The 13,248-nt window shown below is 44.4% G+C and overlaps 2 protein-coding genes and 1 pseudogene across 3 annotated transcripts; all 3 read right to left on the reverse strand.

The window, feature by feature from the left end:
• LOC117856151 (L10-interacting MYB domain-containing protein-like) lies at positions 1-1,688 on the reverse strand (annotated as a pseudogene).
• Positions 1,689-3,376: 1,688 nt separating this feature from the next.
• On the reverse strand, positions 3,377-7,408 carry LOC117858918 (peroxisomal membrane protein PEX14). 2 transcript variants are annotated; one of them, XM_034742075.2, is made up of 10 exons: positions 7,231-7,408; positions 6,224-6,423; positions 6,087-6,135; positions 5,328-5,512; positions 5,065-5,248; positions 4,817-4,969; positions 4,552-4,583; positions 4,421-4,466; positions 4,225-4,298; positions 3,377-4,021 (listed from the first exon to the last, which is right to left on the reverse strand). In XM_034742075.2, exons 1-10 carry the CDS (start codon positions 7,262-7,264, stop codon positions 3,590-3,592), a joined length of 1,389 nt encoding a protein of 462 aa, XP_034597966.1. In that variant the 5' UTR covers positions 7,265-7,408; the 3' UTR covers positions 3,377-3,589. The 2 variants fall into 2 exon arrangements, with proteins under 2 accessions (XP_034597966.1, XP_034597965.1); XM_034742074.2 differs by having other exon boundaries at positions 3,377-4,024; positions 7,231-7,407.
• A 1,588-nt stretch (positions 7,409-8,996) lies between these two features.
• LOC117858451 (serine/threonine/tyrosine-protein kinase HT1) lies at positions 8,997-13,035 on the reverse strand. Its single transcript, XM_034741521.2, has 3 exons — positions 12,033-13,035; positions 9,694-10,149; positions 8,997-9,582 (listed from the first exon to the last, which is right to left on the reverse strand). Exons 1-3 carry the CDS (start codon positions 12,414-12,416, stop codon positions 9,298-9,300), a joined length of 1,125 nt encoding a protein of 374 aa, XP_034597412.1. The 5' UTR covers positions 12,417-13,035; the 3' UTR covers positions 8,997-9,297.
• Between the last annotated feature and the right edge of the window lie 213 nt (positions 13,036-13,248).

The raw sequence follows: 13,248 nt of genomic DNA on the forward strand, positions 1-13,248 counted from the left end.
TTTAGCTTTATATTGTCACCAGTCATGCGGTTGATACTATCCAATACCTCTCCAAACTTCCTACTAACAGTTTATAGGAGTGTCCAAAATTACTTCTAAGTTGCCTAAAAGATTGTGGTGCACCACATGCCCATAAAAATATTCCTAATGCTTCCATGGCGTAAATTCCTCTACTTGATTGTAAGCCGTACTCATTGACCAAAGTATCATGCAGTCGGTGAAACAATGTCCTTCTCATTCTAAACATGTCATAGCAATCATTACTATTCTCAAGATTTTTCTATACCCATTGCAATCCAGTCATGAGAGGCACTCTCCTAGGTTCTTTCACCATACCTGAGCCTCTATGGTAGTTCATGCATTCCAGAGCAGCATATGCAATCATAAAATCATCTTCATTATCATCACCGGTGTAAACATTTTTTGAGTTGATATAACCATCATCACTTGAGTCTTCACTTTCACTACAAGAGGTCATCTGCATGCACCATTACAATTCATATAAGTCACTGTAAATGAATAAAGTAGTCTCATTACACAACTAAATAACAATGGTCCCAGTACATAATCAAAGAGGTCCAATTATTACACAAATAAGGCACTGAAATAGGTTCGAAATCAAGAACGAAATCAAGAAAATAACAATAGCGTACACATAACACATACTAACGCTTCCTCGCCTCCCATGCTCTCCTCAACCAGTTCAATCTACCATTTGATGTCTTTAAAGTCACAAAGACATCACGATTCTCCTTTTTACGAAGAAGTTGTGTGGCATAAAAGTGTTCATCACTATCCTCTTCAGCCCCATCCTGAACAACCAAGTCCATCAAATGAGCGATCTCATCTCTAACAGGGTCTACAGCAGGAGAAGTTGCAGAACTACTCTGTGCTCTCATTTCATATGCTTCAACCAATCATCTCATATACTGATCTCTCAAAGTCTTCTTCTTCTTTCCCTTGGGAGAATGAGGAGCACACCTTTTCCCTGTGATACGCTACTGGACATTGGTTGACAACTTGGGTGCACCATCCCTTTCCTCAGCTTGACCATTAACACCGTCTGCCCCTGCAATGGCACCTTCACCTTCACATGTACTGTCATCTTAGGGGCAATGGCACCTTCACCTTCACATGTACTGTCATCTTCAGTAGCCCCTGGTACAAATGAGCTCTCATTTGTACATATAATTGAATCAAACATGATGCGAAGATCATCTTCATGCTCGAGTGGTGCATCTTTAAACATGATACAACCAGGCAAAGTCTAAACATGTGATGGAAAAAATATGTTAGATCAAGAAATAATTTGACATCCGTTATGCATTAGAGCAATACATTGTGGTGAAGCCCAAAAAATAACTCACCGCATTCTGTTGATCCCACCAACTTTGATCAGCAACTATGCATCCAGTGTTAGGATCCCTTCCCAAACCACTAGCCCTAAGATTCAAAGTCTTCCACTGTGTATACATCCTTTTCAATGTATCACATCTATTCTTCATTTGCAATTGGGTGTACTGCCTCTTGGTTTGTTCAGTAAACTTCCTAATCAAATTTGCATATCCTACGCTATTCAAACAGTGTTGCGATCTATTTTTGGCATTAACTTCTTCCACACAAATTTGATTGAAAACCTTGGCAGCAAATGGATCCCACTTTGCAACACACTTTTGGAGTTTTTCCATCTAAGCATATATCATAGGTCAGTGCATCAGTGTACAGAAACATTGAACATTTGACACAACCCTCTAACAACAAAGTCAATGTATAGATTTTGCAGAAATCATGCACGAATTAGTAGATCGATAGCACAGTAGTCACATATGATTCATTTGCATCCTATTTTTGAAACAATATATCTATGTTGTAGAAAAATCAGAGAAGGAAAATTTTCTTACCTTACTGTAGTGAGGCGTTCATTGTATGCGCTGCAGGGTGGCCTCGGGGGTGTGGGTCGCTGCAGATCTTAGATGCAAGGGGCCTCCGGGGCTGTGGGTCGCTGCATATCGGCGCAAGACACCTCCGGGGCGGCGGCCGAGGCGTCAGGCGGCGGCCGGCCACGGGCCGAGGCGGCGGCCGCGAGGCGTCACGGTCTGAGGCCGGGTTAGACGGCGGCCGACCATGAGGCAGGGTCAGGCGACGGCCGGCCACGGGCTGAGGTGGCGCACCCGCGTCCAGGCCCAAGGGGCGACGGTGATGACCACCAAGGGCGATGGCGTACGGGCCCAAGGGGCACCGGAGGAGGTGCTGGAGGGGCGACGGGAGGAGGTGCTGGAGGGGGCGCCGTCGTACGAGCGCTAGAGGGGCGACGGGAGAAGGCGCTGGAGGGGCAACGGCGAGGAGGCGCTGGATGGGGGTGACGGGAGGAGGCGCTGGAGGGGGTGCCGGCGTACAGGCGCTAGAGGGGCGACAACGAGGAGGCGCTGGATGGGGGCGACGGGAGGCGGCGCTGGATGGGGAGGAGGCGCTGGATGGGGGCGACGGAATGGACGGTCGAGGGGGCGCGAGCGAACCCTAACCGGTATATATGTGATGGCATTTTTCATGTAAATATATGTGAACTTTGAGGACAAATTCATATACAACCTCTCCGAATCGGCGGAATTTTTTCCCCAGCGAGGATGCGGACGATTCCAGGTTCACGTTATTTCGGTGGTTGCTGAGAGAATCGCTTCCGGTAAAAGCAAACTAAAATTAGGGTGTTTGGAACGTTGGTTGAATTAAATTTACTAGAATCCTATCTAGAATCCTGTACAAGCACGGCCTTGGAAGAGAGATGGCGGCAATTCCGAGCCAAACTGGGCCCCAGTCCAGGCCCCACCCCAAGCCCCTGTTGGGCTGTCGCCGTGCTCGCTGCCCTTTCTTCCTCCTCGTGATCACGTGGATGTGACCGCCGCCGGCTGACCGCCGATTCGGCGCGTCTCTCATCCACCCGCCACATGATTTTTGTGACCCGCCGCCCCCGAGCACACGAATCCGCATGGAAAACAAGACAGCGAAAGTGGGGGGAGTTCGTCGCCGTTGCTGCTGCAACGACCGAGAGGAGAAGAATGTTTTCCATTTCTTGCGTGCAGGGTTCGAGAATGCGACCGGGGACCAACAAAGAGGTCAAGGCTTTCTTTCAAGACAGACAGTGACTTCTCAGAGTTGTGCCAATCCTACCAAATTGGTATTGCCCCAGCAAAACTCTGAGCTTCTTCTGTTTCAGAGAAATAAAACTCTGAATTCTGTTTCAGTGATTGCTTCACGGCTCTTTGTTATGCGTTTTCCAGCACATGCATGGCCCAACCTTTCGCGAACATAAATTTTCAGCAGGGCCCAATACAGGCCATGGAGGAAAAAGAAGGCAGAGCCTCTCTCTCTGTTCAATTCCTGAGCTGAAACATACAACCAATTTATTCATTTCTGTGTATACACGTAAACTTGATCAGTTGCAGTGGTATATCTAAGTACAGTTGCGACTTTATACATGAGATGGATAAACTTTCACGTACAAGCTAAATACAGGTGCAGCGAAAAGCCAAAAAGAACATATACCACTATACCACTCGGCAATGGAGCTACGCAAGGGCGTGCAAAACGTCACTCAAGCGGCTTCCTGCTGCTGCTGCTCTTCGCTCCCAACACTGCAGCCGGCACTTGCTGTCACGGTGCCACCATCGCTTGCCAACTCTCCACCATGTGCTCCAGGGACGCTGTTCATCTGCTCTGATGACGCCACTGCGGGCTCAGATGGTCTTGGAACATCGGTGCTTGGCTGACCATCGGCTGGCTGCGACTGCTGCCTTGGGACGGACCTGGGCTGCCGGATGGCGGCCGCAGCCTCTGGCATGATGACGCCCGGTGGCTGCGGGGGGACCCAGCGGCGCTGGAATTCTGCTGCAATCGCTGCAGGGTCATCGATGGCATTGCCGGCGTGGTGATTCGAAGAAACCCCTTGGTAGTTGCCCCGCAAACCGAGGTTCTGTCGGTCATTGCTCATCTGGGGCTGGAATCCATACCCTGGCCTCTGCAAGCGCTGCTGGAATCACAAAGTTTCAAATTTAAGGCAGCTACCTTCTATTAAGAAATGGAACATCACATGACTCAGTGTAATTTTGTCAACAATTAGGTATGTCACATTGCTAGGGACATCAGGTTTTAGCTACATTGGGATAAGTTGGTGCATGACACGACATAAATATGACATTCATAAGCACTTCAGCATGATCCCAGGATTACCTCAGTGTAAGATCCTGAATATGATCCATAACCATAAGTAGGTTCTGCAGGTAATGGCATGAATGAATGCCTCCCTGTTCAAGATAAACCATGAGTGAAAAGTGAGTGTGACAAACCCAAAACATTTGGCTGGGAGCAAAAAGAAATATCTTTGGTGGGTTGAAAGTGAGTTGGTGGCTCAACACAGTTTCCTTACCTGGGTCAAAACTGCTGTTTGGTGGTGTGGCATACATATTAGTTTGCTACAAATGGAAACATTGCGTGAGATAGGACAATAAATAAAGTTTGTGAATATTGCTGGAAAGGATTGGTAACTGCAAGTTGTACCTGAGAAGCTCTCCCTTGATAGTCAACCAGCCCTACACAGAGAAATAAAAGCAATATGGTGAGAGCCATGTTTGCACATAACTATTGAAAACCTCAACATTAAACCTAAAGTTTAATACTTTATTCGTAGATGGTTCAAAACTACAGGGGACTGGTGAGAATAACCAGATCAAAATTTACAAAATGATGTCCCCAGAAATGCCAATATAAGGAAACTATCTCTGCAGTTCAGTGTGATTCGTCAGTTATTAAGTATGACACTAACCATTCCATGGTACAGGCTGAACATGCCCTTCCAATAGGTTGTATTGTGAAAACTGATTCTGCCTGATATGATTTAATATGGTCTCATTCAAGGATTTAAACACATTTGCTTGTGACTCAAATGCTTCTCTTAACTTCATAAGTACCTCCCTATCTGTAAAAAAAGATAAATCATTAAAATCAAAATTCAAATAACAATAAAAAGTGTACTGTCAAATATGATAGATTATCAAAAACAAATTCTGAAACCTTCATCTTTTGAAGCAAGCACTTCTTGGTTTGTTCTAGCTATATCAGAAAAGGCTGATGCAGAAACTTTTATGGCTTCCCTAATTTCTTCATAGAGTTTGCAAGTGAGCTCATCCTTCACCTTTCCATCTTCTTCATTAACGACTCTACGGGTCCAAGATTTTAGACTAGGGATGAACCATTTCTGTGAAAAATATACATGGAAATAAGTCAATATCTGAAATAATTTTCTAAAGAAGCTTGCACCTTTGCACCAGATCTACCTTGAGGGTTATGGCAGCACCAGCCCCCAAACCAAGAAAAAGACCTGCACCAAGCAGTGTGTTGACCCAGCTAAACTGTGCCTTTGCATGCGGGGCAATAGGTCCAGCAGTGACAGAGCCAGTAGCAGCTTGTGGTTGCACTTCTGTATAAGATTGCAGCTCAACAGATTGGTTGTGGTTGTTTGCTGGAAGAACCAAGAAAAAAAGACAGTTACTAACAACAGAATACATCTTCAGTCAATGGTAAGATTCTCTGCACGAAATTTGGGGTACTATTTACAAACTATCATCGATGGAAATAAAATCATAGTTCGTTAAACCTACAGATACATCAAGATATTATTATTTGAAATAAGTTTGTCACAAGTGCTACACTGGAAATAAGAGCAACTGCAATAGAGGAAATGAAGGACATTGAAAGTACCTTCATCAAGCAGAAATTAGTTACTAGAATTTTCAGGAATATTATTTTTTGTGAGTTATCCCGCCATAGCTTAGAAAACAGAAAGTAAAATCTTCCTCCTGCAAGTGCCAGATGCAAATACAAATCGTGCATGATAAAGCTTCAATAGGATTTCTTATAATTTGGATCTGCTATTTTGTTACCGACTTATGAACAACAATATAATGATAACTGGGAATGGCTGTAATCAGAAGAACCAAAACAATATATATCAGAAAACAAATAAATCAAAGATGATATCTGAAAAATGAGATCATATCACAGTAATCCACGCCATGTCTAGGGAGATAGACTACCTTGTTGTGAACCAGCAGCTGCAGCATCAGTGCCATTTGGATTAGGGTCCTATAAGGCATTAAGTTAGTTCAGAAACACTTAGATCCCCTTATAATCCAGGGTAAACAGTAGGGGTAGCAGGAATATAAAATCTTACAGGAACCCTACGAAAGGCCTCATCAATTTCTTCATTTGTAAGGCCTTTCTTTTCCAGGAAGGACCGCCTGTGAAATACTGGAGAACCCTTAACCTTCGGGTGTGAAAGAAAATTCACAGCATTTTGTATGTAATCCTCCCTCATCAGCTGTGGAGCTTGAATTACCAGATTGTCGAAGGATTCACTCCCGCTAGAACCATCTGTAGAGTCGGAAAAATCAGAATGCGCCATTTTGTTGAGAGCATTGGAAGCATAAGCACAGTGAATCTTTAACAAGTGGACACCACAAACCCTCTGAAGTGCTACTTTGTCCACAGCATTCCATTTGCACAAAGCTGCTAATTCCAAACAGGAATTAAGTTGTGTCCCACCACCTACATCTCCTGATTTTTGTTTAGGACCAAGAAACACACTGGTTCCAATTCGATTTGACGCCCTGCAGTCTAATTTCTCAGCCTTGCCAACAACCTGCAGCCGTTAGGCTGCTGCCCACAAGAGCACGCTTGGCATCAATAGCCTAGTGCAGAAAGTTTTAGCATCCGTTGTGTAGCTCAATTTCCAAACTTGTATGCCAGGTAAGCGGCACCACTGATGAACTAAGCAAAATACCAATAATCATAGTATCCGCCAAGAACTCAGAAATCCACTTGTATTTAGGCCAATTCGACGAATTCTACGAATCCCTAGTCTCCTACTCCCTCCAGCCGGCAGCCGCAGTACCAAGCTGCCGGATACCACCAACGCCACAGGCACCAAACCCTCGCCGCCGCAAATACTCGACTGGGATCCCCATAAAATCCACATCATAAGTGTTACTACTTAATTAATCAGGGAGAAATGACAAATCAATCCGGCATAGAGTCCCCACGGCAAGGAAAGGCCACAGCTTGGCACAAAAATCACACGGGGAGAACAGATAAAACACCGAGGCTTCAAAAGATAGGAGCCCTGAAGCATGAAGGTGTTTTCAACAACAGATGAGAAAAGTGAAAGGAAAAGGAAATGACCTGGCGGCGCGGAGCTGGGAGACTGCTCCGCCATAGGGGAAACCTCACTGCGTGGATGGATGGCGGATGGACGAACAAAGGCAACTCGACTCGAGGGACACGGAGTCGGACGACGACGACGACGCGCGAGCTACGAACGTGCCGACTGCTGCGTGTATGTCAGGTCGGTCTTGTGTATTCATCACATGTATTTTATCTTCTGGTGACTATTTTCATGAAATTTTTTGATTCACGCCTAAATAAATGAAGCAAAAACTGGATGTTATAATTACTCCTTTTAGAAAAAAAAATGGGATTCACACTTGCAAATGTGCCTATGCCATTTATTGTTGTGCTATCCCCATTCCTAACCACCCTGACTACCAATGCAACATGAAGAGCAGCCACAGCGTGAGTGAAAAACGATCTTGGATTGGAAAGAGAAATTTCAGGCATCGATTTTGTCATTGTAGCGGTCGATGCTGAGTTAGAAAAAGCCAGCATCGGTGAAAGTAGATGCCTGATTAGTAAAATATTGCTAGGTAGCAGGAAACAAGTGCAACCGAGTTACTGAGCAACAATGTATGAAATAACAGGCTATAGCGAGACTATAACGCCGCTATAGCAGTTGATACTAGCTACCGCTACAATAGTATTGTACTAATTAACGGGCTATAATGGTGCTATAGTGAGCTATAACAAAGCTATAGCGGCTGAGCACAGCTCTACGCTAATCCTATAGCTCGCTATTTTTTACGTTGCTAGGCAAAGAAAACTGTAGGAGAATGCGATGGCTGGTGTTGTAATTTATTCAGGAATGGGTTCCACACCATTCGAGTCATCGAGGTTGCACGCTGCGACGGAACGAAAATCCAGGCATCGGCGGTACGTGGCGGTGAGATGATTTTTCAAGCCTCATCTATGTTGTGGCTGCCCTGAGAGGCTGAGAACATAGATCATCTTCGATACAACATTTTGATTAGCAATATTAAAGAACGTAACAGGATGTATATTTGTAATTCCGTCAAAAAAGCTGTATATTATAAAATATGTTATAGCAATCTTGTGTTATTAATCTATATAAAATTCAGATATTAATAGTAGAAAATAAACGTTTGGGATCTAGATGGACCTAAATTCATAGTAGGAGAAAGATAGTTCCCTTTGTTTCAAATCTGGCGTTTAGCATGGGCTAATTGTTTTATTTAAAAAGAGAAGGGGTATTATAGAACACTGAGTTCGATCCTTTTAATTTCATCATAGGTCCAAAAAAAATGTGCTTCGATAATACTTGTAGCAGTGAGCTGGTGAATTGGTGATATACAAATCTATGGTGGCATAATTCTTTAGAGCAGTATGTGGTTGCAAACTACCAAAGTGGCAATGCGACGGGACGCCACGTTGTCATCATGATTAAGAAGAGTAAGTGCTTGTTTGGTTGGAGGCCCGCCTCTAACTCCTCAAAAGCCCATCCCGAATCCAAATATAGAGGTCTAAAATTCACGGCCCATTGCTCGATCGTTACTAACTGGTGAACTGGTGAAGATGTTTGAGAGTGATTTGGACCTTTATTTCTTTCAAGTTGTTTAACTTTCAGGAATCAGAATACTCACACTATCATTTTGAATCTTTTTTGGAGTGGACTCGTGTGGTTGAGCCAAGGGCAGATGGATTACATTGGCCTCTCAAAGTTTTCACAGTTCAAGTTTTTCAGTTCAGAGCAAACACCCAATCGATGCACAGGTACTTGCAATGAGTACCGTGACAACTGAAATCGAGAAGCAGAGTTCAAGGACGAGCTGAATTATATTACAATTACTGAGGCTCTTTCATGTTTTCCATCACTCAAAGCAAATGGCATCCATAGATAATAACCGGAAGCTGCCTGCCTGCCTGCCTCTCATCTCTACATTACTCAAGGCATCAATGACGGAAATAATTTACCAACAACAAGAGAAAAGAAGAAACTAAACCATAGCATGCTAATGCCACATAATAGAGGGCCGGCGCGCGCATAGAGAAATGAAGAAATTTGAAAAGAGGTGCATATTTTACATTGCATCGATGAACAAAGGCCATACACAAGCCTCATACTTTCATAGATGCAGATCGTCTCATGGAGCGAGGGAAGCACCGGAGAAGGCTCTGATGATGGTTGTGGTGGTGGTGGTGATGATGATGGTTGTGGTGCGGTGGAGGCGGTATGTACGACAAGACGAACGATGGGTCCTCATCTAGGGCTTCTTTGTAGCTCTCGAGGATCGCCACGATGTCGTCAAACTGAGGTCTTTTGTCGGGGTTGGTCGCCCAGCACTGCATTATAAGGTGGCTTATTGCTACAGGGCATGAAGCAGGCAGTGGTGGCCTAGTATTCTGCACGAGGTTTATCAGTTAGAAGAAACTGATAGATGAATTTCAATGTTTCTGCAAAAGATCTTTTGCATGGATACATACGACATTGTGGGGGTGTATCAAGAACCATACCTTCAGGGCAACAGCTACAGCAGCCTGCTCAGGAGTCATATCACTGAATGGAACCAAAGCGGTCAAAATCTCCCACATGACGATTCCGAAGCTGTACACGTCAACTTTCCTAGTATGATGCTTCTCTTTGATCATTTCTGGAGCCATCCACCTGTAAGTTCCCGTAAACCCCTTGCCACTTCCACACTGCGATTCCAAGCATGAAATCCCAAAATCCGCCACTTTGACTGACATATCTTCTCCCAGAAGTATATTCTCTGATTTCAGGTCTCTATGAAGTATACCCTGAGAGTGGAGGTAGCTCATCCCGCGAGCAATATCTAAAGATAATTTCAGCACTAGTTCAATGGGAACTGAATGAGGTTCCTGCTGATGCAGATATTTCCGAAGGGACCCCCCTGCCATGTACTCGGTGATGATACAGAATACTGGTGGCTTCTTGCATGCTGCAACAAACTGAAAAATTAAGATATTAGACAGTACTGCATATCAAATAGAGTTTCAACAAACTGAGCTCACATGATTAACTAAAGGCGCAATGAAACAATTAGTATTTAAGTGATCATATGCAGCCACTGTATGTTCCTTCTGCCACTCAAGTTCACATAAGCTAATGTATTTTCGTGATAGGTTCAACAAAGAAGGTTCTTGAAGAGATTTGTAGCCATTGGTAAACACTAAATTGCAAGTTGCAAGTTGCAAGTTGCATCAATATTTCATTTGAATTCTAAAGCTTACTCAGATACGTGGCTTTCACAAAGCAACCTTTTTCCTGTGACTTGTGGGGTCAAGTGAACAAGGCAGGCACTTTGTAAAGCGAAAAGTTAGACTGATGGTTATTTGTACATGAACTATCACACTCTGCGTCAATTCTCCCTTTATTATTGCTAACAAGGTGCACTTTTTTCTACAAGTGCAAACAACTAAGCTTGGATATCCATGGTCCACCTCCTATTTAATGAAAGACACCATCTTTTCTATAACTTGCCAACCAAGATCTAATGGCATCGCCTATGGTGCAGTAGATAGAATGATTGATCAAGCAAGGATAACAATCTCAATATAACCATTGGCACATGGATCTCTTTACCCAACATTGTCACAAGGAAGCCAATACACATCCTTCCAGCAAAAAGGTACCCCTAGATAGTGATTGAACTCATCGAATTAAATCCAAATAATTAGTTTTTTGCGACATAATTGTGCAAAAATATTCAGATATGCCACCATCGACTCTATGGAACAAACATAGAGATTAAATCCTTTTCATGGAGTACCTTTGATGAGCAGCTAAATCAAAATTCTTTTGTCAATCTTCAATAATTCAAGCAGGTCTTATGGAGTTTTGTATGTATTTAACTTTTATGTGTACCACAGGCTCCACTAAATAGTAGGACAGATAGTGCCAAAAATAAAAACGCTCCAAAACAAATGACATCATTTGACAGAAGTGCTATTACCAACTAACAGCACCACTTATGGATAGAAAGGGGTTGGTTATAAAAGATGAAAAAGAGCACACAGGAGGGAAGATTTGTCTTTCGTGAACATTTCTACCGTCAAATTGTATGTAGTCGTCAGCAATTTCACTATCCCAAATATCAATTTCATACTGTTCCGTAGAAAAAGTTCTCACCCTGTTTGTCAGGTTACTGTGTAGGTAAGCACAAATGGCCTCACACCAGAAGTATCTTATCTTTGCCACCATCCCTCCACCAATCCAAGCACAGCATAAAGGTTTTAACTTTAATGTGAAGATCAGTTAGCCTAACAACTCCTACAGCCTACTGCACGGATTGGATCAACAAAGGAACAATGACGTGGGACATGCAATTTAGACTGAAAAACGTGTTCAAACAAGCAATAGCTCAGCATGTTGTAGAGACAAAAACCAACCAAACCAAGAACTCAGCAAGCATCTGCATATACTAACTTTTTCTCCCTTTTTTCTGTTAGCATAATTCAGTTTCCAAACTTCCTTTTTCTTCAAACAGAGATCATGCGGACTATGCTGTGGTTGCGAAGCAGATCCTCCACTAGAAATGAACATATGGAACCAGGATACATCACAGACAATGAATTTATTTTCAGCTGGACGAATGCACAGGAAACAGTTCCATGCCTTAGATTCAGAGTCCCCACCAGACTCCACTTATCCCAGGACAGAGTTCATCACACTAGTGGCAAAGGCAAAGAGATAGGACCCAAAATTGCTAAGACGGTTAACTGGCACTCAACTAAATCCATAACAAGAACAATTGCACTGTAAAAGTAAAGGAGAATGCTTTTAAATTTAGAAAATAAGATTAAAAAAAGAACACACAGAAATAAGTTCATACCGAGATGATGTTGGGGTGGTGGAGGCGGAGGAGGAGCGCGACCTCGGAGGCGAACTGGCGCTCGAGCTCGGTAGCGAGCGCAGCGTCCTCCTCCGGCTGGCTGACCATCTTGATGGCCACCTCACGGCCGGCGTACCTGCCGGAGTAAACGCGGCTATGGCGGCCTGAGGCGAACTTGCCCCGGATCTCCAGCTTGGACAGGTCGGCACTCCAGAGCTCCTCGCCGCCGCCCCGGATCCTGGCGCCCGGCGGAGCTATCAGGTACTTGGACCACGACACCGCCTTCTTATAGTCGCCCAGCGACAGACGCCGCTCCAGCCGCTTCCCCGGCCCGCAACCATTGCCGCCGCCGCTGCTCTGCTTGAAGCACTGCAGGCTCTTCATCTCCCTCCAAGCAACACCGCAGTTTCCTCGCCTCCTCGGGGCGCGAATGGCGTGGAGAGTTTGAATGGATCTTTGAAGCAATGCGAACGAACCGAAGCGTCTGTGCAGACAAACCGGTTCCTGGAGATTTAATGGCGGTAATCTCGCACGTCGGAAAGGCTTCTTAAAATCCAAACTTTATGGCAGGAAGAGGCGGATTCGGACTGGGAAAAGATTGGGATTTTCGGTAGAGCAGGGATGTTGGGGTGATCTGGTGGCGCCTACATTTCTCTCACTGGCTGGAGCGGGACTCGCTCAGGGCGGCAGGAGATCGAGAGATTCAATCCCGAAAGAAGATTACGCATGGCACTGGGAATGGAGGAAGGAGATGCAAAACAGATCGTTGCAATTGATGAGGAGGCAGAGGGAGTGGCTTTGGGAGTTCTGGTGGAGAGAGAGGAAGAGTAACATGCGAGGCAATTCGGTGAGTTTTGTTGAGAGAGAAGATGGAAGAGAGAGAGACAGTGACCTTCAGCTGAGGCTGAAATTGCCGTACTGCCAGTACCGGCTTAGGGAGGGAGGAGATGAATCATTATCCTGTGACACATTTCTGCTTGGGGCAGCCAAGCAAAACGGTATGAAGTACAGCATAGCTCTCTATGGTGGCATTTTAACAACAGTAGGTTATCTGAAGAAGAAAAATGCGTTCCCTCTCACATTTGGTTAAAGGATGACATTGTCTATGTTGCTTGACCCTTGAAGTGTGTAGCCTCACTTGAGAGTGCGAATTTTATCATATTGGGTTCTTACTGTAAAGAACATCTATGTGATATTTTTATGAAAACCATGCATG

Source organism: Setaria viridis, chromosome 5, assembly GCF_005286985.2.
Source record: "Setaria viridis chromosome 5, Setaria_viridis_v4.0, whole genome shotgun sequence".
NCBI lineage: Eukaryota > Viridiplantae > Streptophyta > Magnoliopsida > Poales > Poaceae > Setaria > Setaria viridis.